We start from the raw sequence: 27,409 nt of genomic DNA, 5'->3' as shown, positions 1-27,409 counted from the left end.
TTGATGACTGTTTTGTTATATGTAATTTTACTATGTTAAAGTGAAAGTCTTTCTTCTTTGTTTAAAAAGAAAAAGGGGAAATGGTGTAAGAGGTCCTTATGTATTTGTGTTGCATTCATTGCTTGAACAAAGAAACTGCCTTGGTCTTTCCATAGGGCATAACTTAGATAGGTGGGGAAAAGAGAACTAAATGCTGGGAGAAAGAAGGCAGGCAGAGAGAGCCGCCATGGAGTCACAAGAATAAGACATGCTGAATTTTTCCCAGTAAGCCATGACCTCATGGTGACATACAGATTATTAGAAATGGATTGAATCAAGATGTGAGAGTTAGCCAATAAGAGGCTAGAGCTTATGGTCCAAGCAGCAATTTAATTAATACAGTTTTCTGTGTGGTTATTTCAGGGATTAAGCAAGATGGGCATCCTGCTCCTCCTCACAACAGATGGAGATAGAGACAGAGACCCATATCGGAGCACTGGATTGAGCTCCCAAGGTCCAGTTGAAGAGCAGAAGGAGGGAGAATATGGGCAAGGAGGTCAGGACTGCAAGGGGTTGGTCCACCCACAGACAGTGTGCCTGATCTAATGGGAGTTCACAAAATCCAGCTGGACTGGGACTGAACAAGCATGGGATCAAACTGGACCCACAAAATGTGGCTGACAATTGGGGCAGCCTGAGAAGCCAGTGATAATGGCACTGAGATTTGTCTCTACTGCATGTACTAGCTTTTAGGGATCCTAGTCTATTTGGTTGCATACCCTCCTAAGCCTTGAAGGAGGGGGGAGGGCCTTGCACTTCCCACAGGCCAGGGTATCCTATCTTCTCTTAGAACTGGAGGTGGAGTGGTGATGGGGAGGGAAGTGGGAGGAGAGGAGAAAGTGGAAATTTTAAATGGTATTATTTATAAAGTAATAAAAATAAATAAATAAAAAAGAAGAGTCTGTGGATAATCTAGTGTGCTTTTTTATCAGGTTTATTAGCAGCAGAAAAGAGTCTAACACAAACAACTGAGAAAAAAGTAGTTGCTGTCTCTATACATAATTCTGTGATTCACAGGATTTTGGAATTGATTTGTGGTAGAAGATTAAAAAATATATAAAATCACAGAAGCTGAACAACTCACTAATGGATGAAATTAGGTCCAAGACAGAAATCAAGAATGAAATGTAAAGCTGTTTAGAATTCAATAAAACTGAAAATACAACATACCCAAACACGTGAGACACATGAAGGCAAAGTTAAGAGGCAAGTTCATAGCACTACGTTCATAATTCAAACACTAGAGTGTTCTTGTATCAACAAATTAATGACACATTTGAAAATTCTAAAAAGAAAAAAGTAAGAGCAACACAATACACAAAAAGAGTAATTGGGGAGACACAGTCAAAATCAGGGCTGAAATTAGTAAACCAGAAACCAAAATAAAGCAATAAGAGAATACTATTAAACTCTGTGAAGTACTAAACTGGAAAAGCTACACAAAGAGGATGATATTTTTTGCTATGTTCTTAATTTAAATAGAATTATATCACTTCCTCTTTCCTTTGCTTTCCCCAACTACCCAGCCACCATCCAATGAACCCCTGCAATGCCCACTCTCAAGTTAACAGGATTTTTCTCTTTTATATTTGCAACATACACAAATTAATAAATACGGTCTATGGGGTATCTTATAGATGTTTATCTGTATATAGTTTCAAGGCTGGCCACTCCACACTGGAAAACCAATAATGAGGCTCATCTTTTACAGTCAATGATTGGCATCACACCCAGAGATTCAAATTCATAGTGTTTATAAGTTCAACAAACATTATGAGCATAATCTACCATATACACAGACTAAAAAACCATGATTATCAAATTAGAAAAAGAATTCTAACATAGCTTCATAGCAAAAGTTCTGGAGAGACCAATGATACAAGAGACATATCTCAACATAATAAATATCATTTGATACAGGTCCACAGTCAGCATCGACTTAAACAGAAATTAAAAGCATTTCCACTAAAATTGGGAACAAGGCAACAATGTCCACGTCCTCATACCTATTAAACATAGTATGTGAAGTTTTATCGACAGCCCGCTGTCATTTTGTCTTAATGTTTTTGGGTATGTCATTGGACTTTTATATCTAATTGGAGTTGGATCACTAATTGGTTGGTTTTGTTTTGATGGTCTAATTTTGAGGCTGAAACTCACTATATACCTGAGGATGGTCATGAACTTCTGATCCACATGAGTTCAGGAATCACAGACATATATACCACCAAGCCCAGTTCAAAGCACTTCTGGAGATCCAAGCCAGGATTTTGGGAATGCTAAACAAAGACTGTACTGACTGAGTAGCATTGTCTATGCATCCTTTCAAACCATTATTGAGGGTGGGTTTGGGTTTGGATTTACTTTTTCCTTAGCTCTTCAGGAGTTTCATAGTATGTACACATTAGTATTCACATTAGAAAAAGGATGTCAAACCAAAGGAATCTGAAGTCAGAAGCCTGTTCAACAGGAGTTGCAGCCTTGCTGTGCAAAACCTAAGAAGCCACACACCTTTACACAGGTAATAAGAGTGCTTCTGCTACAAGCTAGGGAAGTTTTGTTGTATTAGAAGATTGGGGAGGAAAAGAAACTGTATGTGTGGACAGGTGGCCATGGTTCTATACCTGGGAAGGGATTAAAATTGTGGTTTGGTTGACTTTTAAGCACATGAGATGTTTTGTAAAAAAAAAAAAAAAAAAAAAACTCTGTGCCATTCTTAGAAGCAGAAGTTCAGGTAAAGGGTCCAAGATGGCAGCACAGTTATTCTATCAGTTTCGGTGATGGAAATCATATTAGAATAGGATCCATGTTATTTGTACACTAGTCAAAAAGCATCAGGAATTTGCTTAAATCAGTTTAAGACATATCGTACTTGATTATTATATTCTAGAAAACTATAACCGTGATCATTAGGTGAAAATATCTCTCCTTAACACTTTTTTCAGAGCCTTAGCAACATCCTTATTCCTGAGAGTATAAATCAGGGGATTCAGGGTAGGAGTAATGATGCTATAGAAAACAGAACCAACTTTGTCTTGCAATGGAGTGCGCTGGGATCGGGGTCTCATATAAGAGAACATGCATGCACCAAAAAAAAGGGAAACCACTGTAAGATGAGAGCTGCATGTGGCAAAGGCATTTCTCTTACTCCCAGTTGAACGCATCTGCATGACGCTGTGCAGAATGAATCCATAGGAGGTAGAGACAAAAATGATAGGGAGGAGAAGAAGAATAACGGTGCTGATGTAGGCTGTGTTCTCATACACAGTCATGTCCCCACACACCAACTTCAAAACAGCTGGAAATTCACAGTAGAAGTGGTGGATGATTCTTGAACCACAGAAAGGGAAGTTCATCAAGACAGATGTGTGGATTAGGGAGTTCACAGATCCACTCAACCATGATATGACAGCCATCATCACCCCCACTCTACTGCTCATGAGCACAGTGTAGCGTAAGGGGTGACAGATGGCAACATAGCGATCATACGACATGAGAGCCAGGAGGACACACTCTGCACCACCAAGAGACAGGTACATGAAGTGCTGGGTGGCACAGCCCACAAACGAGATGGACTTCTTGCCAGACAGGTAGTTGGTCGCCATCTTGGGAATGGTTGTGGAGACATGCATCAGATCCATGAGGGACAGCTGGCTGAGCAGGAAGTACATTGGTGTGTGAAGACGGGGGTCAGCGCAGATGAGGAGGATGGTGAGGCTGTTGCCACTCACTGCAGTGAGGAACACCAGCATGATCAAGAGGAAAAGACAAAGGTGGTTGAAGGAGTCATCAAAGAGCCCTTGAAGGATGAAGTCTTCCAGAGCAGTCTGGTTCCACCTCCACATGCTCCTCTCCTCCACCTCTGAGAAAACCAGGAGAGGACAGGAGTGTGATGTAAGAAACACAACTTCACAATGAACACTCTTTCTCAGGACAAATGCAGAGGTTTTTTTCCTTTATTTACATATTTTCAGTGTCATTGTAAATATCCATTGAAGTGATACTGGGTCACATGTTTACAATTTGTAGAAGTGTCTATCTATTTATAATTGTACAATAACTCTAGTTCTTCAAGTGATATTTTAAAAAGAGAAACCTACAAATCTCTCTTCAAAGTCATCATCACTGTGAAGTTCCAGATTATCTACACTGTACAGAAAGCCCAACATGGGAGCTGAGGAGACATCTCACCAAGTACAATTTAGGTTCCATACAAGCCTGGCTGGTCAAGGTTGGTCCCCGAGGCTTGTGAGGAATCGTCAGGTGTGAATGGTGTTGAAATGCTGTGAAATGCTGTCTTCTGGACAGAGCATGGCCACTGCACTCCTGAACTCAGTGCTGATAGGATCACATGAATGAGACCACCCAACATTCATCAAGAATTGTGACCCAGTCTGAGTAAGCGACAAATAAAAGGGAGGATGTGCACATAAAGGAGGGTGAAGTACATGATGCAGGACAGGTAGGAAGGAGTCCATCTAGGTGTGATCAAATACATAGTACGTGAATATGGAATTATAGAGGGGGGTTTCTGCATCCTTATTTTTCTAAAGGATTATTAAGTTTTGGTTCTTTAAAGATGAGTCAGTGTTTCTTGCTGTTTTTATGGAAACTCAAATGCAGTTTTAAGTAGTAATTCTCAGCCTTCCCAATGCTGTGGCCCTTTGATACACTTCCCCGTATTGTGGTGACCCACCAAATGTAAAATTGCTTTCACTGTTAGTTCATAACTGTAATTTTGATACTGTTATGAATTCTAAATATTCTTGGTTGTGACTCACAGACTGAGAGCTGCTGGATTAAGGAAACACACAAGAGTAGTAAGATAAAGCATAGGGAAGCAGCTCTAAACATACCCCCCAGAAAAGGAGCCGGAGCTACCTCCTGTATATAATTGTGCCCACCAAATTGTGTATCATGGACAGAAGAAACTAGGATTGTAGATGTTCATCAGTCAAGATTTCCTATCAAGTTCTCTTATGAATACTAATAAAATTGATTGCTGAATCTCCATGGTGAAGAATAACTCAAAGAAACCTAAATTGATCTTACAATAGTACCCTATCTTTCTTAGGTTCCCCCCACCACTTCTATTCTGTTTGTACAATGTCCTCCTGACTGCAACACTCCCTAAATCATGAAGGATGGAAGATGCTCCTGAAACAGGAAGTAAACAAACTTCACACATTTAGAAAACCTGAAACTTTCAAGAGTCTTGAGGATCCCTTCCCAAAGATGTGAAAACAGCAAACAGAAACTGTGGAGGAGACTCCCACACACCGTGTTACTAAGAAGAGACTCTCCTACCATTGGGTCTGATTGCAGGGCATGCAAAGAGCTCCAGGGTTTTGTAGCTCACGTGAATCATTATGAGTTTTCAGATTGGCTCTTCTGTAATGCAGCTACTTTTGAGTTCACCCTGCTCCTGAAAATAGCCACTTCCCATAATTAATAAACTGCTTGCTTCACCAAATTGAACTCTGCTATAATCATTACTTTAGACTGTCATGGATTTGGGGTGAGTAGATGCTGTGTCTCCTTGGGGAAAGGTCTCACACAACACATACTAAAGATCTACAAGGATTTTAGTACATTCCAAATTGTTTATGTTTTCAAGTAAAGAACTCAGAACTAAATGCAATCTTCATAGATTAATTGAACCAATGAAGCATCCTATTTCTTAGACCATATGTTAACCAAGGCATTTCAATATCTCATCTTTACAGTTATCATATAAGTGGGTATTTCAGTCTCATCCTATGTGGATTTACATATGAACTTTAAGTCCAGTAAGATGGTTTGTTGATGAAGAAAGCCTCCTCTCAGCTTGATAAACTGAATTCAAACCATAGGGTTCAAATGATGAAGGAACAGGTTATCTTCTGAACTACATACAAAAAGCAATGACAGACTATTCGCACAAAAATTAATTAATTTGTTTAAAAAATAAATAATGAAATAATTTTAGAGACAAATGAAGTTCTTTTTGCTATTTCTGATTGCTTCAGCAGCTGGGAGATCTATGAACACACTTACTTATCAATCACTTACCACATCAGTGTCCAGCCAATGGTCTCTGTGGATACCCCTATCAAAAATACTCCATTATCCGGGTCCTTGATTCCCCTAGGAAGTTGCTGACATTTTCCCAATCTACTTTGGGTTCTTTGAAGACGTTTTTCTCTGCTTTCTATGAAGGCTGTCCTCTTGTGTTCTATCAGTGATGCCCTGTGACTTAAGGGATTGCTGACATTCATCAAATTACTAGTAAAGGTTTCCAGGATACTGCAATCCAAGCATTGTCATACCTGGAATTTCCTCAACAGAGTCCTGGGGTCAGAACAAGCATATGTGTATAATGGAGCTAGCAGGAGAGTCCACCCTGACACACAAACAAGTTGGCTACTCTTCTGCAAAGCAGGCCTTCCCTTTAGTGCACATCACTCTTCATTCTCTAACCCTGGACATATTCACTTGCTAGTGAAGCTGCATTACTTACCCCAATAGCAGCACCACAGGAACAACAGGAATCTCACAGCCTGTGTTCACATTCTGAACTCTGCAACATATTGCACCACAATCTTGCTCAGGGCTTTATCAGACAGACTATTGCCAGGAAAGACTCAGCAATGGGCTAATGCCAATTATGCTAGTTTGGTAATACAAGCATTCTGAGGGTTCTCTCTGAATCAAAACCTCTACTGTAGACTGCTTTCTATTCCAGCCCAAAAGGGTGAGCAAGAAGGATTTTCAAGACTGCAATACAGTTTAAATCATCACATTCTGAAAGCCAAGAAAAAATTAGGATTTGGATTCCTCTCCTGTTTGGATTCCTAAAGCTCTCTGTATTATATATAAATGGATACTCTACTTCTGTTATTGAAGTTGAAATCATCAGATCCAGTCAGGAAGACCCTTTCTGATTCTACAAAGGTCACTGAAGACACCAGAATTGAAACAGCCTTTGGTGAGCCAGACAAGAGGAAAGAGGAAAGCCATCTATGAGAAAAAAATAAACCTCTCCAAGCAATGGACCTGTGATGCCAGCTGGACCAAGATGAAAAAACTAAATTGACAGCACAGGGACTTTCCCACAAAGGCTGCATTCTGGACCTCTCCTGGGAACACCCACCCCAGACGGTGTGGTGCTCTGCACATTGAGAAATGAATCACCTAAGACTTTACTTCGACTTTGTTTGTGGAGTCAGAGGAATAAGGTATCTGGGAAGAGTTGGCCCTGGGGATAATGCAGGAGTATTCTAACTAGGGACCAATTAACCATGGGACCAATTAACCATGATGTTCTTGTTTTGGAACATATCTCTTTCTTGACTATTTCCATGCAACCCTTTGACATAGTTTAAGCAAACATCACTAAAAGGGGGTGTCCCTAGAATGCTGAGGGGCAAGGAAAGCACTGATCTTTGTACTGAAGCACCCTAGAGAATCAATCAATATGCCTGCAACTCTCAGTGTTTGCAGACATTGCTCAACTGTAAACCACCTATAGCTATGAAGGTCATAGGAAAGGCACAGTTTTAGGCAACCAGACTATCACAGGCTTTTAACTCTAACTCTCCATAAGTGACACTGGTTAATGGGACTCCACACTCCCTACATGATGACAGGGCCCTGACCAACGGACCCTCCACAATGCAATATTAAACCTAGATAAACTTCTTTGCAGGACAATTTCTGATCTTCTTCCTACAAAAGACAATTTGAGGTCTGAAGATGTGGCTCAGTTAGTACAGTGAAAGCAAGTGGAACTCCGTTTGCTGCCCAGCCCCTAATATAAAAAGTAGCAGATACTAGAAACCCAAGTAGAGGGGAGAAATGAAAGCAAGAGGACACCAACAACTTGCCAGCAAGCCAGCCCAGCTCAGTCAGTGAGCTCTAGGTTCCGTGAAAGACCCAATATCAAAACTTTAAGTGTCAAGTGACTAAGGAAGACACCTGATATAAACCTACAAACTCCATATATATCTGTACACATTCATGTACAGAAACAAGTACACACAAAGTGGTGCAGGACAGTTCTGTATTCTATCAATTATCTTTTAAATAAATGTTGATTGACCAGTAGCCAGGCATGAAGTAGTGGAGGGACAATGAGGACAGGAGTATTCTGGGAAGAAGGAAGTTCTTTCTCCAGTCCTGTCCAGACAAAGAAAAAGCAGGATATGACCTGCCCTGCTGAAAAAGGTACTGAGCCATGTGGCTGACATAGATAAGAATAATAGGTTAATATAAGTTAAAAGACTTAATAAGAAGCCTGAACTAATGGGCCAATCAGTTTATCATTAATATAGACCTCTATGTAATTTCTTTGGGGTTTATCGGTTGTGGGAACTGGGCAGGACAGCAACCCCAACAAGCAGGTCCTCATGTTACACAAAAAAAGATTGATATTTATGGCTATTCAAGACTTGAAAACTGAAATAGAAAAATAAAGAAAACACAAGCTGAGGGAATTATACAAACAGAAATCATGAGAATATGATCAAGAACCACAAGCAAAAGCATGCACAGCAGAATACAAAAGATGGAACGGAGAATCTCAAGCACTGAAAGTACCATAGAGGAAATAGACTCATCAGTTAAAGGAAACATTAAAACTAACAAAAGCTTAACCCAAAATATCCAGGAAATATGGGACACCAAAAAAGGACAAATCTAAGAATAATAGGTTTAGAATAAGGAGAAGTTCAACTCAAAAGCACAGAAAATATATTTAACAAAATCATAGAAGAAAACTTTCCCAACCTAAAGAAAGATATGCCTATAAAGGAACAAGAAGCTTACAGAACACCAAATAAACTGGACCCACAAAAAAAACCCTTCGCCACATAATAACCAAAACACTAAACATATAGAGTAAAGAAAGAATATTAAGAGCTGCAAAGGAAAAAGGCCAAATAACATATAAGGTAGACCTATCAGAATTACACCTGGCTTCTCATTGAAGACAATAAAAGCCAGAAGATCATGGTCAAATGTTATGGACACATTAAGAGATCATGGATACTAGCCCAGACTACTATACCCAGCAAAACTTTCAATCTCCATAGAAGTACAAAACAAGATATTTCATAACAAAACTAGTTTTAACCAATACCTAGCCAAAAACCCAGCCCTACACAAAAATACTAGAAGGAAAACTGCAACCCAAAAAGATGGCTACACCAACAAAAACACAAACAGTTGATGGTCTCATAGCAGCAAATCCCAAAGAAGGGGGAAATGCACAAATTAACGTCACCAACAATGACAACTAAATTTACAGGAGGTAGCAATCCCTGGTCATTAATATCCCTTAATATATATGGATTCAATTCATCTATAAAAAGGCACAGGATAACAGACTGGATATGAAAACAGAATCCATCCTTCTTCTGCATACAAGAAACACATCTCAACCTCAAGACAAACATCATCTCAGAATAAAGGGTTGGGAAAAATATTCAAACAAATGGACCTAAGAAACAAGTCAATATACCTATCTTAATTTCTAAAAATAATAGACTTTAAGCTAAAAATCAATCAAAAGAGACAAAGAAGGTCATTACATTTTAGTCATAGGAAAAATTCATCAAGAGGAAATCTCAATACTGAACATCTATGCCCCAAATACAAGGGCACCCTCATGTGTAAGAGAAACACTTCTAAAGCTTAAATCATATATTAAACCCTACACACTAATAGTGGTAAACCTCAACACTCCCTTCTCACTACTGGACAGGTCAGTCGGACAAAAAAATAGAGAAATTAGGAAATTAACAGAGATTATGATTCAAGTGGAATTAATAGACATCTATACAACACTCCATCCAAACAGAAAAGAATATACCTTCTTCTCAGCACCTCATGGAACCTTCTAAAAAATTGACCACATACTCGGTAACAAAACAAACCTCAACAAATACCAAAAAAAAATGGAATAACTCAATGTACCTTATCAGAACACCATGGTTTAAAACTAGAAGTTAACAGCAATAGTTATTCCAGACAACCCACAAACACATGGAAATTGAACAATACTCACCTGAATCATCAAAGGGTCAAGGAATAAATGAAGGGAGAAATTAAAGACTTCCTTAAATTCAATGTGAATGACCACACAACTTATTCAGATTTATGGGACACAATGAAAGCACTGTTAAGAGGAAAAACCATACCACTAAATGCTTACATAAAGAAGTTGGAAAAATCTCACACTCATGAATTAACAGAACATTTGAAAACTTTAGAACAAAAAGAAGCAAATTCACCTCAGAGAACTAGACAACAGGAAATAATCAAATTGAGAGCTAAAATCAGCAAAATAGAAACAAAGAAAACAATATAAAGAATCAATGAGACAAAGAGTTGGTTCTTCAAGAAAATCAACGAATTAGACAAACCTTTATCCAAATTAACCACAAGGCAGAGACAGAATATCCAAATTAAGAAAATCAGAAATGAAAAGGGGGACATAACAACAGACACAGAGGAAATACAGAGAATCATCAGGTCATATTTAGAAAACCTGGCTACACAAAATAGGAAAACTTAAAGGAAATGGACAACTTTCTGGATAAATATCACTTACCAAAAATAAATCAAGACCAGATAAGAAAATTGAGCAGACCTATAACTGAAGAAATAGAAACAGTCATCAAAAGTCTACCAACCAAAAAAGCACAGGAACAAATGGTTTCAGCTCAGAATTCGACAAGATATTCAAAGAAGAACTAATACCAATCCTCCTCAAATTATTCACACAATAGAAACAGAAGGAACATTATCAAACTCTTTTTATGAGGCTACAACTACCCTGATACTCAAACCACAGAAACCACATTACTAAGAAAGAGAATTACAGACCAGAATACAAGAGATAGAAGAAAAAAATCTGATCTCCAAAATATATTTTTAAAAAACTTAAGAAACTATACATTAAAATTCTAAATAACACAATTTTAAAAAATGGGGTACTGAACTGAACAGAGAATTCTCAAAAGAAGAAGTTCAAATAGCCAAAAGACACTTAAGGTCATGTTCAACTTTCTTAGTGATCAGAGAAATGCAAAGCAAAACAACTTTGAGATACCATCTTACACCTGTCAGAATGGCTAAAATAAAACTCACCAATGATAGCCTATGCTGGAGAGGATGTGGAGTAAGGGGAACACTCATCCATTGCTGGTGAGAGTGTAAACTTGTGCAACCACTTTGGAAATCAGTATGGCGGTTTCTCAGGAAATTGGGAATCAACCTACCTCAGGATCTAGCAATACCACTCTTGGGAATATTCCCAAGAGATACCCAATCATACTACAAAACCATTTGCTCAACTATGTTCATAGCAGTATTATTTGCAATAGCCAGAACCTGGAAACAATCAAGATGCCCCTCAATGGAAGAATGGATAAAGAAAGTGTGGAATATATATGCATTAGAGTACTACTCAGCAGTAAAAAAACAATGACATCTTGAATTTTGCTTGCAAATGGATGAAAATAGAAAACACTATCCTGAGTGAGATAAATCAGACCTAAAGAGATAATTATGGTATGTACCCACTCATTAGTGTACTCTAGCCATAAACAAAGGAGATTTAGCCTATAGTTCACAAGCCTAGAGAAGCCAAATAACAAGGTGAACCCAAAGAAAAATATATATAAATCCTCTTGGAAATTGGAAGCAATCAAGATGGCCGGGCAAAAGTTGGGAGCATGGTGGTGGGGATAGTGGTGTGGGTGGGGACAGGGGAAGGGGAGAGGGTGAGAGAGAAGGGAAAAGGGAAAGACTGGGACAGCGTGGGCGAATGGGAGGGTGGAGATGGAGGAAGGGCAGATATTGGAGCAGGAAAGAAGATATCTACATTAAGGGAGTCATTTTAGGGTTGGCAAGAGACTTGGCTCTAGAGGGTATCCTAGGCGTCCACAGGGATGTCCCCAGATAGGGCCTTGGGCAGCAAAGGAGAGGGTACCTGAACTGGCCTTGCCCCACTATCCCACTGATGATTATCTCTTATATCACCATAGAATCTTTGTCTAGCGACGGAAGGAGATAGAAACAGAGACCCTCATCAGAGCAATGGACTGAGCTCCCAAGGTCCAATTGAAGAGTAGAAGGAGGGAGAAGAAGAGCAAGGAAGTCAGGACTGTGAGGGGTTGGTCCACCAACTGAGATAGTGTGCCTGATCTAATGGGAGCTCACCAAATCCAGTTGGACCAGGACTGAACCAGTGTGTGATCAAACCGAACTCTCTGAATGTGGCTACCAATGGGGGCCGACTGAGAAGCCATTGATAATAGCACTGGAACCCATTTCTACTGCATGTACTGGCTTTTTGGTACCCTAGTCTATTGGATGCACACTTCCTAGGCCTGGATGTAGGGGGGAGTGCCTTGGACTTCCCACAGGGCAGGGTATCTTGCCCTCTCTTAAGGAGGGAAGGGGAGGAAGGAGCGGGAGTGGGGGAGCCGGAGGGGAATGACAGGAGAGGAGGAAGTGTAAATTTTTTAACAGAAAAATAGATAGATAGATAGATAGATAGATAGATAGATAGATAGATAGATAGATAGATAGATAGATAGATAGAAAGAGAAGAACGTGGGAACGTGGTGGAGGCAAAAGAGGATGGGAAGGTGGGAGAGAAGGAGAGGTTGGAGGAGAACATGAGAGAATGGGATGGTCAAGATGGGGAAAGGACAGAGAAGGAGAACAAGGAAAAAGATATCTTGATTGTAGGAGTTGTTGTGAGACTAGCATGAAACCTGGTACCAGGGAAATTCTCAGGTATCCACAAGGATGATCCCAGCTAAGACTCTAAGCAATAGTGGAGAAGGTACCTGAACTGGTATTCCCTTATAATCAGATTGATGACTACCTTGTCATCATAGAAACTTCATCTAGCAACTGATGGAAGCAGAATCGGAGATTCACAGTTAAGCACTGGGCCAAGCTTCCAGAGACCAGTCCAAGAGAGGGAGGAGCTATAATATGAGCTAAGGAATCAAGACCATGATGGGGCTACCCATAGAAACAGCTGACCTGAGCTAGTGGGAGCTCCCTGACTTTGGACTGAAATGGAGAAACCTGAATAAGACCAAACTAGGACCTCTGAATGTAGGTGACAGATGTGTGGTTGGGGTAGGCTTTGCTGTCACTGGCAGTGGGACCAGGATTAATCCCTGGTGCTTGAACTGGCTTTTTGGAGCCCATTCTTTTTGGAGGGATACCTTGCTCACCCTAACCATGGATGGGAGCACCTTGGTCCTGCCTCAAAGTGATGTGTCAGACTTTGTTGACTCCCTATGAGATGCCTTACCCACTCTAAGGAGCAGATGGGAGGTGGGGGTGGGAAATGAGGGGGAAGTGGGAGGAGGAGAGGGCGTGGGAGTGGGATAGGTATGTAAAACGAATAAAGATCCCTTTTTAAAAATTAATTAATTGATTTAATAAATATATATTGATTTAACTTAGTCTCTCAGCAGTTAGCTCATTAATAGTCAAAAATTCAAAGAAAACACAATAGTATACATAATCCAGACCCTCTGTGTATTTTCCATCTTTACATAGTTTATTTCTTTTATATTACTTTTACTGTCTCTTTAAAGACTCTATTTTATTTTTTAAAACTATGTGATTTTTTCTTTAACTGCCTATACTCATTTTCCTCGTTTCTTAAGCTTGCATACATTTTTTGAACACACTGAGACTCATTTAGAGGTTGATTTTGTCTGAATCTGTCTTTATTGTGTATCTGTAATCTCTTTCTAATCACTGCTTTAAATTGTTAAGTGGGCACGGCTAGGAACAAAGTGGCAGCTTTGGCGGTTGGCTCTACCCCTGCTTGGCTTTCCAACACGGTGGGGGTTGCCTGAGAGTCTCACGACCCCCCACCCCCACCCCGCCCTGCCGATCTCAGGAGTTCGTGCAGTCATCAGGTAGTGTGCCTCCAGCCCACAGGTGTGAATAAAAGCTAAATACGCCACACAGCGTGCGGAGTCTCTCTGTACCGAGACTGTGAGACTGCCGAGACTGTGAGACTGCCGAGACCCGCCATGCTGCTTAGCTCATGGCAGCTGGCTGCTGGCTCCATCTTGCAGGGAGCTGATGGGAGGAAACACATCTCTGCGCTGCTTGCTGCTGGCAAGAGACTGTGAGACTAGGAAGCCCAATGCAGCTCTGTTTCTGTGCATTTAGAGCCTTTTTTTTTTTTAAGCTTCTCAGGCCCTATGGTTGAGAAGAGCCTCACGTTGCTGCACCATTTGTAACTGGAGGTTTCTCTCCCGCCCGCCAATTCCCGAATAACCAATGTGAAGATTAATATTAATTACAGTTTGACCAGTGGCTCAGGCTTCTTATTAACTAGGTCTTATGACTTAAATTAACCCATTTCTATTCTATATTTTACCATGTGGCTTATGTCTTGCTACTTCACAACTTGCTTCTCCAGCAGCTGCTGCCATCTCCCTGGTCTCTGCCTTTTTTTTCCTCCCTGTATTTGGTTTGGAAGGGAAACAGAAACCAACAACACGGGCAAACCGCTGCAGCTGCCCATTTGGACCCCAGGTTTTCTGTACATAAATTACACTCAATAAGGAAATAAACCAGGTTCCCTGCAAGTGTGTGGGAGCCAGCTGTTGTTTAGACTGCTGATGGAGAAGGTACAGGTACTGGCAGCTGAGAGATCATTTCTCCCAGAGAATAAAATAGATGGTATTCTGCCCTCTCATAGGCCAAAACACTTTTATTCATCAGCCAATAAAAGCAACACATATTCGCATACACAGAAGGACATCTCACATCATAATGCCACTCCCTATAGGTTAAGAATAAAAAACACATGAGTCTGTGAAGGCCATTCCTATCCAAATCACCATAGTGGCTCAATTTTACACTCTTTTGTCATACTTTACCTATTTTAAATTAATAAAAACAATGAATGCAAAAGACCCTTGTTTCACTACCAGATCACTTTTTTAGATTCACTTGCCTTTGTGTGTCTTCTTTACCTTTTTTATTCTCTGTCTGTCTATTTCTGTTCTTATCAGTGGATTCCTATCTATTCTATCTCCCCTCACTCTCTCTCTCTCTCTCTCTCTCTCTCTCTCTCTCTCTCTCTCTCTCTCTGTGTGTGTGTGTGTGTGTGTGTGTGTGTGTGTGTGTGTGTGTGTGTAGACTAGAGCTCAACCTTGGGTATTATTCTTCTGGACACACCCACCCTCTTTGAGCCTCCCTGACCTGACCTGAAACTGCCCATTAAGATAAGCTGCCAAGACTGGAAACCACATTCATCAGTTTGTCTCCACTTCTACAACACTGAAATTACGAGCTTATACCACCATGTTGGACTCTTTACACAAGGTCTGGGGTAGGACACAGCTCACGCTTGCACAACAAGCGCCTCACCAACTGAGCTATCACCCTGTATGAACTCCACTAGAGAGATGGTTTGTTATTGTCTGCCACGTCTCAAACAGCTTACTGAAACATAATGTATGGTATGGCATGCTGGGAAAAATATAATAGTGAGATTAGAGGTTAAAATTTCACTCATGTCCTCCTCAAAGAGCATCAGGAATCTGGATCTTAAAAGTCATAGTGTTTTGCCCTGATCAATGTAAGGAGTATATTCTACCCAGCACTGTATCCAGACAACTACAATTGCAGACCCTAGGCAACAATGTCCCTCCTCAGCACTCTCTTCAGCGCCTTGGCAACATCCTTGTTCCTGAGAGTATAAATCAGGGGATTCAGGGTAGGAGTAATGATGCTATAGAAAACAGAACCAACTTTGTCTTGCAGTGGAGTGCGTTGGGACCGGGGTCTCATATAGGAGAACATGCAGGCACCATACCAAAGAGAAACCACAATGAGATGAGAACTGCATGTGGCAAAGGCATTCCTCTTACTCCCAGCTGAGCGCATCTGCATGACGCTGTGCAGAATGAATCCATAGGATGTAGAGACAAGAATGATGGGGAGGAGAAGAAGAACAACACTACAGATGTACACTGTGATCTCATACAGAGTGACATCACCACATACCAGCTTCACAACAGCTGGATACTCACAGTAGAAGTGGTGGATGATTCTTGAACCACAGAAAGGGAAGCTCATCAAGATGGATGTGTGGATTAGGGAATTCACAGATGCACTCAACCATGACATGACAGCCATCATCACCCCTACTCTTCTGCTCATGAGCACAGTGTAGCGTAAGGGGTGACAGATGGCAACATAGCGATCATACGACATGAGACACACTCTGCACCACCAAGTGTGCCAGGAGGACACACTCTGCACCACCAAGAGACAGGTATAAGAAGTGCTGGGTGGCACAGCCCACAAACGAGATGGACTTCTTGCCAGACAGGTAGTTGCTCGCCATCTTGGGAATGGTTGTGGAGACATGCATCAGATCCATGAGGGACAGCTGGCTGAGCAGGAAGTACATTGGTGTGTGAAGACGGGGGTCAGCGCAGATGAGGAGGATGGTGAGGCTGTTGCCACTCACTGCAGTGAGGAACACCAGCATGATCAGGAGGAAAAGACAAAGGTGATTGAAGGAGTCATCAAAGAGCCCTTGAAGGGTGAAGTCTTCCAGAGCAGTCTGGTTCCACCTCCACATGCTCCTCTCCTCCACCTCTGAGAGAACCAGGAGAGGACAGGAGTGTGATGCAAGGAACACAACTTCAGAAATAAGTTGGGAAAAGAATTTTTTATTCTTTTTTAATTTTTATCAGGTATGGTTTTATATGTGCAGGGTACTTTACATGCAGACATTATCTTTTTATTATTTTATGTTTATGGATATTTCTCCTGCCTGTATGTCTGTGCACCACATGCACACATTGCCTGGATGCCAGAAAGGGGCACTGCATCTCCTGGAACTGGAGTTACAGAGATCATGAGCCACAATGTGGGTGTTGGGAATTGAACTCAAGTGGGATGGAAAAGTAACCTAGCTCTTAACTGCTGAGCCGTCTTTCTAGCTCTCAAATATGGACATTTTTCATGTAAGCCTATATTTGTTTCTAATTATTTCACATCCCTAATTATTGAAATAGTTGAATCTTGAAATCATGACCACTCTAAAATTTAAGAATATATAGACTTCTACAAACATTTCTCATTATGAAACACAGACTACGTCTATGTATATAGGTGTGTCTGAATGTGTATTTACGCTGTGTATTGTTTGCTTGCTTTTTTTAGTCTTTATTGTTTTACGGTTTTCACACATTTACAGAATGAGTTTTAGTCATTTTCACCCCTCCTTTCCATACATTCTTCTTCTCTCTCATATTGGAACCCCCTTTTTTCAAGGAATGTCTCCGCTCCCCCTGCTTTCATATCTTTTCTTTGTATGTGAATCATGGACCTCAAGTGGGAGTTTTTTTGGTGGAGCAAGGACAGCTTATCTGTGGCTACACAGCTGAAGAAAATGACACCATTGTTAGTAATCTATCTGGCGAGGCCTTGGGGCAGTCCTATCTGTGATAAAATCTTGAGAGGTCCAACCTCTCAAGTTGGTTCCTTATTAGTTAATTTATTATACACTCCAACTCCAGAATTCCAAGCAGTTTGGCAATCTTACACATGCATCTGATTATAATGGGTCATATGTAAAATATCGCTCTCACCTGACATGGAAGCCAGGTAAGTTTATACATGGTTGTTAGATTAGTCTGTGTGATGGGGCGGCCTGGGGGAGATAGTTCATTTGGTGAAGTTTTGTCCAGGCCAGAGGATCTGAGTTCAATCCCTAGCATCTAGACGAGAAAATGCTTGATGTGGCAACACCGAGTGGAGATCCTTGACAATGGCTCACCAACTAACCTAGTCAGTGAGGCCTAGGTCCCAGTGAGAGTTTTGTCTCAAAAACCAAGATAGATTGTTCCTAAAGAATGGAACCTGAGGTTGTCCTCTGACTGCCACACTCACAACACACACACACACACACACACACACACACAAACACACACACACACAAACACACATATATGCTTGTGCAATCTCATGCATGTACACACATGCACATGCACACACACACACAAACTATAAGATGGGAAATCAGGAAAGGAAATCATTCAAAAGAATATCAGTTAAAAGACAGGTTAGAACCAACAAACATGCTCTGTAATCACACAAAACCCAATGTTTTCCTGCCTCTGGAATCTGTTGGTAGGGCATGTTGCAGGGTTTGGGGAAATTCTTAATGGATCTTAGTGCACTCAACCATCTCAGAAGTCGAACTATCTAAAAGAGGATGCTGAAAAACAGACCATTCCAGAACCAGGAGTTGTTCTATACCAGTTAGGAAAGAAACACATGAATAAACTAAAAATGACTTGTTTCCTTCCAGGAATGTTCTCTGTGACCGATCTTTTAGCCAGACGCACACAAAAAATGACAACTGGGAAATGTAACTCATTCAGCCAAGCTGACATTATAGAAACTCCAGAGTTCATCCAACTGTTGATATAGGACACACACATACATACATACATACATACATTCACACACACACACACACACACACACACACACACACACACACACACACCTTCCATAATGCTGAATCTCCAAATGAACATACTATCGCACAACCAAGCTCAAGCTGACCCTTTGCCCAGAGGACTACACAACATCCATTATTTCTATGTTGGGTGCCATGAACTCCAATGAAGTCAAATGCCCTGTTTATGACCTAATTATTTTTATTTTGCTTGATGTGCATGCATAACAATTACATGAGGGATTGGAGAGATAGTTCAGTCAGTAAAGGGCTGGCTACACAGCAAGTCCAGTCCCCAAGAACCCACATCAAAAAGACAGGTGTAGGACTGTGAGACTATAAGCCCAGCCCTAGGAAAGTGGAGATGGGCTTCCCTGGGCCCACTAGCTAGCCAGTCCAGTTGAACCAGTGACCCCACACCCTGGTTCAGAGAGAGACTTTATATCAAAATCACAAGGCAATAAAGCAGAAGACACCTGACACTGATTTCTGGCCTCCAAAAGCAAGCGCGCGCACACACACACACACACACGGCTTTCTTTTTTCTTTTTTTTTTCTTTTTGGTTTTTCCAGTTAGAGTTTCACTGTAGCTCTGGCTGTCCTCAGCTGTAGACCAGGCTGACCTCAAACTCACAGAGATCAATCTGCCTCTGCCTGTCAAGTGCTGGGATTAAAGTCATGCACCCCCATTGCCCAGTGAACACATAGAATTATCCACAGAACGAATCATCCTATATTTTAAGAAAAAGTGGGACATTCTATGGTCATCAGCTCCCCTTTTACTCAGCCACTCTTATCAATTCTCAATAAATCTATCAGTGACGCAACAAAGATAAATATTGCACATGAATTTGGCAAAATGGACTTCTGCTCTCCATGGCCGAGCTGACCAAAGCCAACACTGAAGACCCAGTCTGACAGCAACCAAGGTCACCATCACGTTTCAATATGGCCCCATTCTCTAGGTAAGCATGTGGTTAAGTGGTAGCAGATTGGCACTCAGTGCAGAAGGGACAACCCTTTCTTCTTACCACAGGAGACACTTTCTCTGGACTCACTTCCCATGTCTGCTGCTCGGCTGCCAAAGCGACCTCCTACAGACACACGATTACTCATAGCACACGATTACTCATAGTCTTGGTGCTCCAAGCAACATTGTTCCTGACCAAAGAGCTCATTTCACAGAAGACCAAGTGTGGGAATTGGCTGATGCTCAGGGATTTATCAGTCCTGGAGGGCAGGGACAGCTAGACAGTACGTGTAAGATATGTTGATCTGGATACACACTTATGAGCATGGAGGCTCAACCCCACCCACCTTGTAAAGACAGACAGGAACTCTTACTGAGGCCCAAGCGTAGCCAGTTAGGCTAAGCTAGAAATCAGCCTGTTTCCAATGCCCTAGTGATGGGTTATAAGCACATGCTACCACCACGATTTGATGTGGGTTCTGGGGATCAAACTCGGGCCCTCAGTCTTGGGCAACAAGCCCTTTGTTAACTGAGCCATCACCACAGCCCTTCATCAGTCTTACTACGGGACCTCTGTGTTTCCTGTTACAACGAGTCTAGTAGACTGATGGTGCCTGTTAAGACTCAACTATCATGACTGCTAATGCAATTCCTTGTCTTGCAGACACTGTCATCTGGAATGAAGTAAATACTGATTTATACTTCTGTTTCTCTTACAACACAGATTCACAGAACCAGACTCCAAGGACTCAGTGGATACAAAGAGGAATGAGTCCTCTCACTATAAGGTCTCTAGGGGCCAGAGATAAGGCTCAGCTGGTAAAGGAATACTGCCAAGCCTAATGACCTGAGTTCATGCCTGTGAACCACATGGTGGAAAAGAGAACTAAACTGAAAGAATTGTCTTCTGACCTCCAAACGCCCATGGTAGCACAGAAGCAAACAAATGCAACACACACACACACACACACACACACACACACACACACACACACACACCATCCCACACAGATAAACACACACACTATACAGAAACACACACATACACGAAGAAACACAGCCACACCATACCACACAGATATACACACACACACAAAGAAACACACGCACACAAGTAAATAAAATGTAGTTTATACACAAAGTCCTCCATCTATTCCTGTTTTTATAAATCTCCACAGGAGAGGCGTTTCATCTATGCCTCTTGTCTCTCCTCCTACCTTAGGAACCTTTGTGAATAATTTTCTATCCTCATTTGTAACCCACCTTTTCTCTTTCTTCTCCAGAAGTCTTCTTCGTACTCTGATCAAATGTTTCCTTTGGCTTGAAGAATAACTGACAACTAACTACCTTCTGGCAAATCTTTCCAGGATTCATCAAGCCCCAATGTTAGCTTACCCAGAATTTCTTCAACAGGTACTAGTGAGCAGAAGCACAGAGGAGAAATGGAAAAGGAAGGAGGGTCCACACGGGCATGCACATTGCCTATTGTTCGTGCCAAGAAACCTTGTCTTGTTCATCAGGCTTCCTTCTCCAGCCCTGGGAATTTCCATTTACTGTTGGAGTGGAACAGAAGATGCTAACCCAACACAACCATCATTGCACTAATTACCTGAGTTATAGCCTCACAGAAGCAGTAGGGCATGTGACTCCACAAGATTTTCACAACCCCTGCTCATAATCTGAACTCTCTCAGCCCACAGTAATGCAGATTCTAGATTTGACCCATTTTAACACCTACTAAGTCTTGGAAGCATCCAGATGTTGCTTCTGGATTTAAATATACATCTCCACAACCTTTCCTCCCCAATTTCTAAGCTTAGCCAACAGGACTTCTCATTAATATTTCCTCATTAAGATGCTAAACATTTTATCAGCTTCATCATCAAAGTTTCCAAAGTCAAAAGAAAATCTGATTCCTATTTTCTGCTGTCCCATGGATCTTGGCTAGCCTTCTCCACTGTTTGTACTTGTTCTCTATGTAACAAAAACCTAAATTTTTATTTTACAGGCAGGGATTCCCTATCCTGACTGACAACTGTTTTCTCACTAGTAATAAAACAGACTTGGCCTGACATGAGCCTGTCACAATAGAAAAGCAACACCTTCTATGAGAAATGAAATGTTCCCCGTCCTGGAGGACCTATGATGTCAGCTAAGATGAACAGACATTGCCTGGGTGGCATCGGGGATTTTCACCCAAATGACTTGGATCTCTTCTGGGAATTAATACCCAAGATACCAATTAATCTGTGTCCCACACATAGAGATAAGCACCTTAAAGATTGCACTCAGAGTTTGTATGTTGCAGTCAGGGGAATGAGATATTTTGGGGAAGTTAGCTCTGATAATAACATGAGGATATTCTCCCTGAGGACTAACGAACTGTGCAGACAAACACTTCTAGAGTCTCTGACTTGTTTTCCATTTTTAAATCCAGGCCTTTGTCATAACTGTACATTCAACCCTTGAAGAACAACAGTCTGAGAAAGACCTAGTCCAGCGGTTCTCAACCTTCCTGTCTCTGCTACCGGATTATTGCCCCTTGCTATCCAGGAATCACTTTGCCTGCAGTCCTACCTTGCTGCAGGCAGGCTATTAAAACAAAGGAACTCCCTCCCGTTTGCACTCACCGCCCCTTCTGGCCGCGGTGCCCACCCAGGCTGAGTTGGAGAAATTTAAGCCCCGAAAAAGGGAGAGAGGAAGGGTAGGGGTTCCAGGCAGAAAGCCGGGATGGCGTAGGAGGAGAGGATGTTCAGCTGGGGGAAGCCGCCCCTTTGGAGTAGCCAGGGAGATAAGGATGGCGGGAAGATTGTGAGTTCCCTTTCCGGACTTGTGTGGCGGTCAGGAACACACTTACCCCTCCATTGTATCCTCTCTCAACCTTCCTGTCTCTGTGTCCTTTAATACAGTTCCTCATATTGTGGAGACCCCCAACCATAAAATTATTTCTTTGCTACTTTATAACTGTAATTGCTACTGTTATAAATCATAATGAAAATATATGATATGCCACCCCTTTGGGGATCAAGACTCACAGGTTGGGAACCACTGAACGAGTCTCTCTTACACAGTGGACCATTTTGAGTTTCCCCAGGGGTCCTAGTATAGAAAAGGGGTCACAAAGTCAAGTCATTTCTGCCCTCACTCTTGATCATACTCTAATTGCATAAGACACGAGTAAAATATGTCAAATGTTTTTTTGTCAAGGAATAAAACAAGAGAATGTCATATCCCATCACCTCTTTATTTACTTTGATCTATTTCCCATACATTGGCCTCCTTCTTATTATAAGGATATGCTGAAGAAGCCAACATATGGTATCAGACTAAAGGAACTGTGATTTATAAACAAATGGATTTTTATTCAATCATAAAAAAAGAACAAATGTATGTCATTTGCTGAAAAATGAATGGGCTGTAGATCATGTTAAGTGAAATAAACCAGACTCAGAAGGAAAATGTCACAGCTTCTTTTAATGAAGAATCTAGATTTTAAATCTGTGATATATATATATATATATATATATATATACATTGCACATACTTATGACGTGAAAGCAGAAAGTGTTCTACTGTAGGGAATAAGGACAACAATATGGGAGGAGCAATAAGAGATACTAATGGGGTAAATGTGGGTTAAATACAGTTACAGTCATGCATGCAAATGTCATAATAAAACCCATTACTTTGTATGCTAACTAAAAATAAATTAAAATAAAAGTGGTTATATGACTGGAGAGATGGTTCAGTGGTTAAGAGCACTTGCTACTCATATGAAGGACCTGAGCTTGGCTCACAGTACCCATGTCGGGTGTTCACAGTCACATGCAATTCCAGATCCAGTGGATCTGATCCCTCTGTCTCTAAGGACAGTTGCATTCACATGAACAAACCCCTGCATACACACACACACATAATTAAAAGTTTTTGAATAAAGAAAATGGGTCTTTGTTGCTTGCCATAATTTGGATGTTAAATGTCTGGGTAGCTCCATATTATTGCTATTTCTTTGAGTAGATTAAATGTACCATCATCTTCCTTACACCAGAATATAGTATCTCTCTAGTTAAGGCAGCTATTACAGCTGCATCATTCATTCACTTATTGGGCCACCACTTGATGAGTACCTGTTCCATTTTCAGAGTTGTATTATTGGTTAGCATTTGTGGAGGGCTTAAGAAGCACATGATCCTTTCTCCAATAGGAAAATAAATTGTCAAGAGCTTAGGGGATTTAATCACTACGGTCCACATGGAAATGATGTGAAGGAAAGCGGATACTGTGTAATGGGAGGAGTAACAACCACAGCAATGAGTGGGGCATGACTGAGCTCAGTCATCTTCCAGGAATGTGAGCATCGTAAACACCTTGTCTTTCCATCTTCCATCTTGTCTTGAGTCCCATTGTCTCGGACATCCCCAAATGAGAGTGAATTGTTATCTAGAAGTTCAATAGTCATCCTTATCTCTAAGTTAAAAACTCACTCTCGCCGGCCTGAAGAGATGGATGTGCAGTTAAAAGAACTAACTGCTCTTCGAGAGAACCTTGGTTCAATTCCCAACACTACACATGACGGCTCACAAATGTCTGTAGATGCAGTTCCATGGGATCTGGCACACTCTTCTGACCTCCACAGTGACTGTACACAACACATGATGCACAGACATACATGCAGACAAAACATCCACACACACATAAAAATAAATATTTTTAATTAATCACTCTGGACTAGGCTGAGGCATAGCTCTTATCTTGTCTTGTAAAGAACCCATCTGGTATTCTAGAAACCCTAGATTTGATACCTAACCCTGAAAAATAAAAGTAAACATCCCAAGAAGATATCTTCAACAGAGCCACTCTTTGAAGCCTTCACTGCCTACTTGCTGTACTTGATTTGGTCATAAAGAAAATATCTGTCTTAGTTAGGGTTACTATTGCTGTGATGAAACACCATGACTAAAAGCAACATGGAGAGGAAAGGATTTATTTCATTCATAGTTCCATGTAATGGTTCATCATCAAAATCAGTGAGAGCAGGAACTCACAAAGCACAAGAGCCTGTAAGCAGGAGCTGATGCAGAGACCATGGAGGAGTACTCTCACTGGCTTGCTCCCCATGGCTTGTTCAGCCTGCTTTCTTATAGAACCCAGGACCAGGGATGCACTAGTCACAATGGGCTGGGCCTTCCTACATCAACCACTAATTAAGAAAATGTCCTACAGGCTTGCCTACAGCCCAATCTGATGGAGGAAGCATTTTCTCAGTTGAGGTTGCTTCCTCTCTGATGCCTCTAGCTTGTGTCAAGTTGGCATAAAAGTAGCCAGCACAATGTCTTTAAAGAAGCGATGGATGCTTGAGCCAGGCTTAGTAAAACACGCCTTTAACCCCAGTACTGAAAAGGCTCTAGAAGGATTATAAATTGAAAACCACTCTGAACTGCTCATTCAGCCTCTGTGTCAAATACCAAAAAATGAATGGCACCTAAGCTAAAAATCTTCATAGTAAGGTATGGGTTATCTACTTAAGAGGAGACGAAGGGGGCCTGAGGATGTGGTCAGTTGGTAGAGCACATTAATCAAATCTTGGGTTCAGTTTCTAGCACCACGTAAAACCGTCATGGTAGTGAATGCCTTCGAGTCCAGATCTCAAGAGGGTAGAGATAGGAAGATCAAAAATTAAAGAAGATTATGACTTCAAGGTCATCCTCAGCTGTATCCCAACTTTGAAGCCAGCCTAGAACTCTATGACTCTGTCTCAAAAAGGGGGGGGGGGGATTGGGGGATGCAAGGAGGTCAGATAAAGGAAAAGACGTGAACAGAGAACCTATTTCTCTTATTAATTGTTTTAGTTATTATACAACCTACTGTGTTTTGTTATAAGATTTTCATATGTATATCATTACACTCCATACCTCTCCCTGACTGCCCTCCTCTATGCTACCCCTGTCATTGTCTGGGTGGTCCTTTTCCTACCTCTAAGTGATGTCCCCTTCTATTTTCATGTCAAATGCATTCCATTACTCTCTGAATTCCATTCACCTTAACATCTCTTCCTCCCCTCTCAGGGTCACCTTTCTCTTTTTATCATATAGACACATATATACACATATACATATAATTTTAAATTTGTGTTCTGGGTGTGAGGAAAATGTGTGGAATATGTGTTTCTTAGTTTGAGTTATTTTGTTTAACATACTGGCTCAGGTGCATACATTTCTCTACTAGCACCAGTATTTCATCTTCTGTACAGTTAAATAAAATCACATTCTACATAAGCATCACATTTATCAATTCCTCTGCTGACTGGCATATAGGATGGTATCACTTCCTTGTGATAGTGCAACAACGGACACAGATGTGCAAGCAACTCTTATGTATATTGATTTTGAGTTTTCCAGCACATGCCCAAAAGATATAATTGTGTCATATGGTAGCTCTGTTTTCAGTTTTATGACAAACCTCCAGATGCTGTCCATAGTTGATGCACCAGTTTGCATTTCCACCAGAAGGGATAAAAGTTTCCCTCTTTCCCCAGTATTTATTTCTTGATGATAACAATTCTGACTCGAATGAGGTGAAATCCTAGAGTTGTGTTTCCTGATGGCTAATGATGTTGACTCTTTTTCAAATATTTATTGGCTATTTGTAGTTCTTTCACTGTCTTATTTGATTCATTAGTTCATTTCAAGATGAAAAAGTTAGGGAATGTTTAAATTTTACAGTACTTTATAATCTCTGGATAATACTTATGTATTAAGGAATACTTGGCAATGACTCTTCACTGCTGAAGGCTCTCTCTGTTTTGATGGCTTCCTTTGCTCTGCAGAAGCCTCTCAATCTTGTATAATGCCATTTTTCAGTTCTTGGACTGCCACCTGTGCTACTGGCACCCTCTTCAGAAAGCTCTTGCCTACACCTATATTTTTGAAGTTTTACCTGTTTTCCCAGCAGTTTTAAATTTTCATTAAGGATTTCATCCATGCAGATTTGGGTTCTGTGCAGCTAGAACCCAGTTCTACGTGAGCCAAGTTTTCTAATACCCTTTGCTAAGGAGGCTAAGCTTCTCTCTACTGTGTATATTCTTGACAGTTCTCTCAAAACTTAGGTAGTCTAGCTGTATGGTTTATTTCTGGGTCCTCTATTCTATTCCATTGCTCCGTATGTCTGCTTTTGGTGCGAGTACCACACTAACTAATCACTACAGCTCTGTTGTATAATTTGAAAGCAAGTATTATGAAACCTGAAGCATCTGGTTAGAATAGCCTTGGCTACCTAGTAGTGTGGTGTGTGTTTATATGTGTGTGTGTGTGTGTGTGTCCACATTAATTTTTCTGCCATAAAGAATGTCATTGGAATTTTTATATAGATTGCAATGAATCTGCACATTCCTTTTTGTAATGTGGTCTTTTTGCAATATTATTCTACCAATCCATGAGCATTGGAGGTGTTTTCATCTGTAGAGTATTCTATCACTTTTCCAGTTTTCACTGTGAAAGTATTTCACCTTGTTTATTTCTAGACATTTTAAAAAATTTGTTTTTATTTTTATGTACATGAATGTGTGTGAGAGAGGGGAGAGACGGAGGGAGAGAGAGAGAGAGAGAGAGAGAGAGAGAGAGAGAGAGAGAATATACCACACATCTATACTCAATATGAGTACAGGGAATTGAACTCAGATCTTTTGAAAGTGCAACAAGTTCTCTTAACTGCTGAGTTCTCTCCAGTCCCATCATAGATATTTTATAAGTTATTTTGAATTGTGATATTTTCCAAGATTTCCTTTCAGTAAGTTTGTTATTGGTATATAAAAATGTTACTGACTAGCTCTTTGTAGGTGGCTTGGTCAGTAAAGAACTTGGACCTGAGTTCAATCTCCAACACTC

The 27,409-nt window shown here is 40.9% G+C and overlaps 1 protein-coding gene and 1 pseudogene across 1 annotated transcript; both read right to left on the bottom strand.

Annotated features, from left to right (window-relative positions):
- Positions 1-957: 957 nt before the first annotated feature.
- On the bottom strand, positions 958-6,614 carry LOC125396826 (olfactory receptor 2AE1-like). The gene is made up of 2 exons (XM_048428868.3): positions 6,539-6,614; positions 958-3,901 (listed from the first exon to the last, which is right to left on the bottom strand). Exon 2 carries the CDS (start codon positions 3,882-3,884, stop codon positions 2,949-2,951), a length of 936 nt encoding a protein of 311 aa, XP_048284825.2. The 5' UTR covers positions 3,885-3,901; positions 6,539-6,614; the 3' UTR covers positions 958-2,948.
- A 9,094-nt stretch (positions 6,615-15,708) lies between these two features.
- LOC125396822 (olfactory receptor 2AE1-like) lies at positions 15,709-16,678 on the bottom strand (annotated as a pseudogene).
- Between the last annotated feature and the right edge of the window lie 10,731 nt (positions 16,679-27,409).

This window comes from Myodes glareolus, chromosome 2 (genome assembly GCF_982192425.1).
Source record: "Myodes glareolus chromosome 2, mMyoGla1.1, whole genome shotgun sequence".
NCBI lineage: Eukaryota > Metazoa > Chordata > Mammalia > Rodentia > Cricetidae > Myodes > Myodes glareolus.
This window is presented reverse-complemented; position numbering and strand designations above follow the sequence as displayed.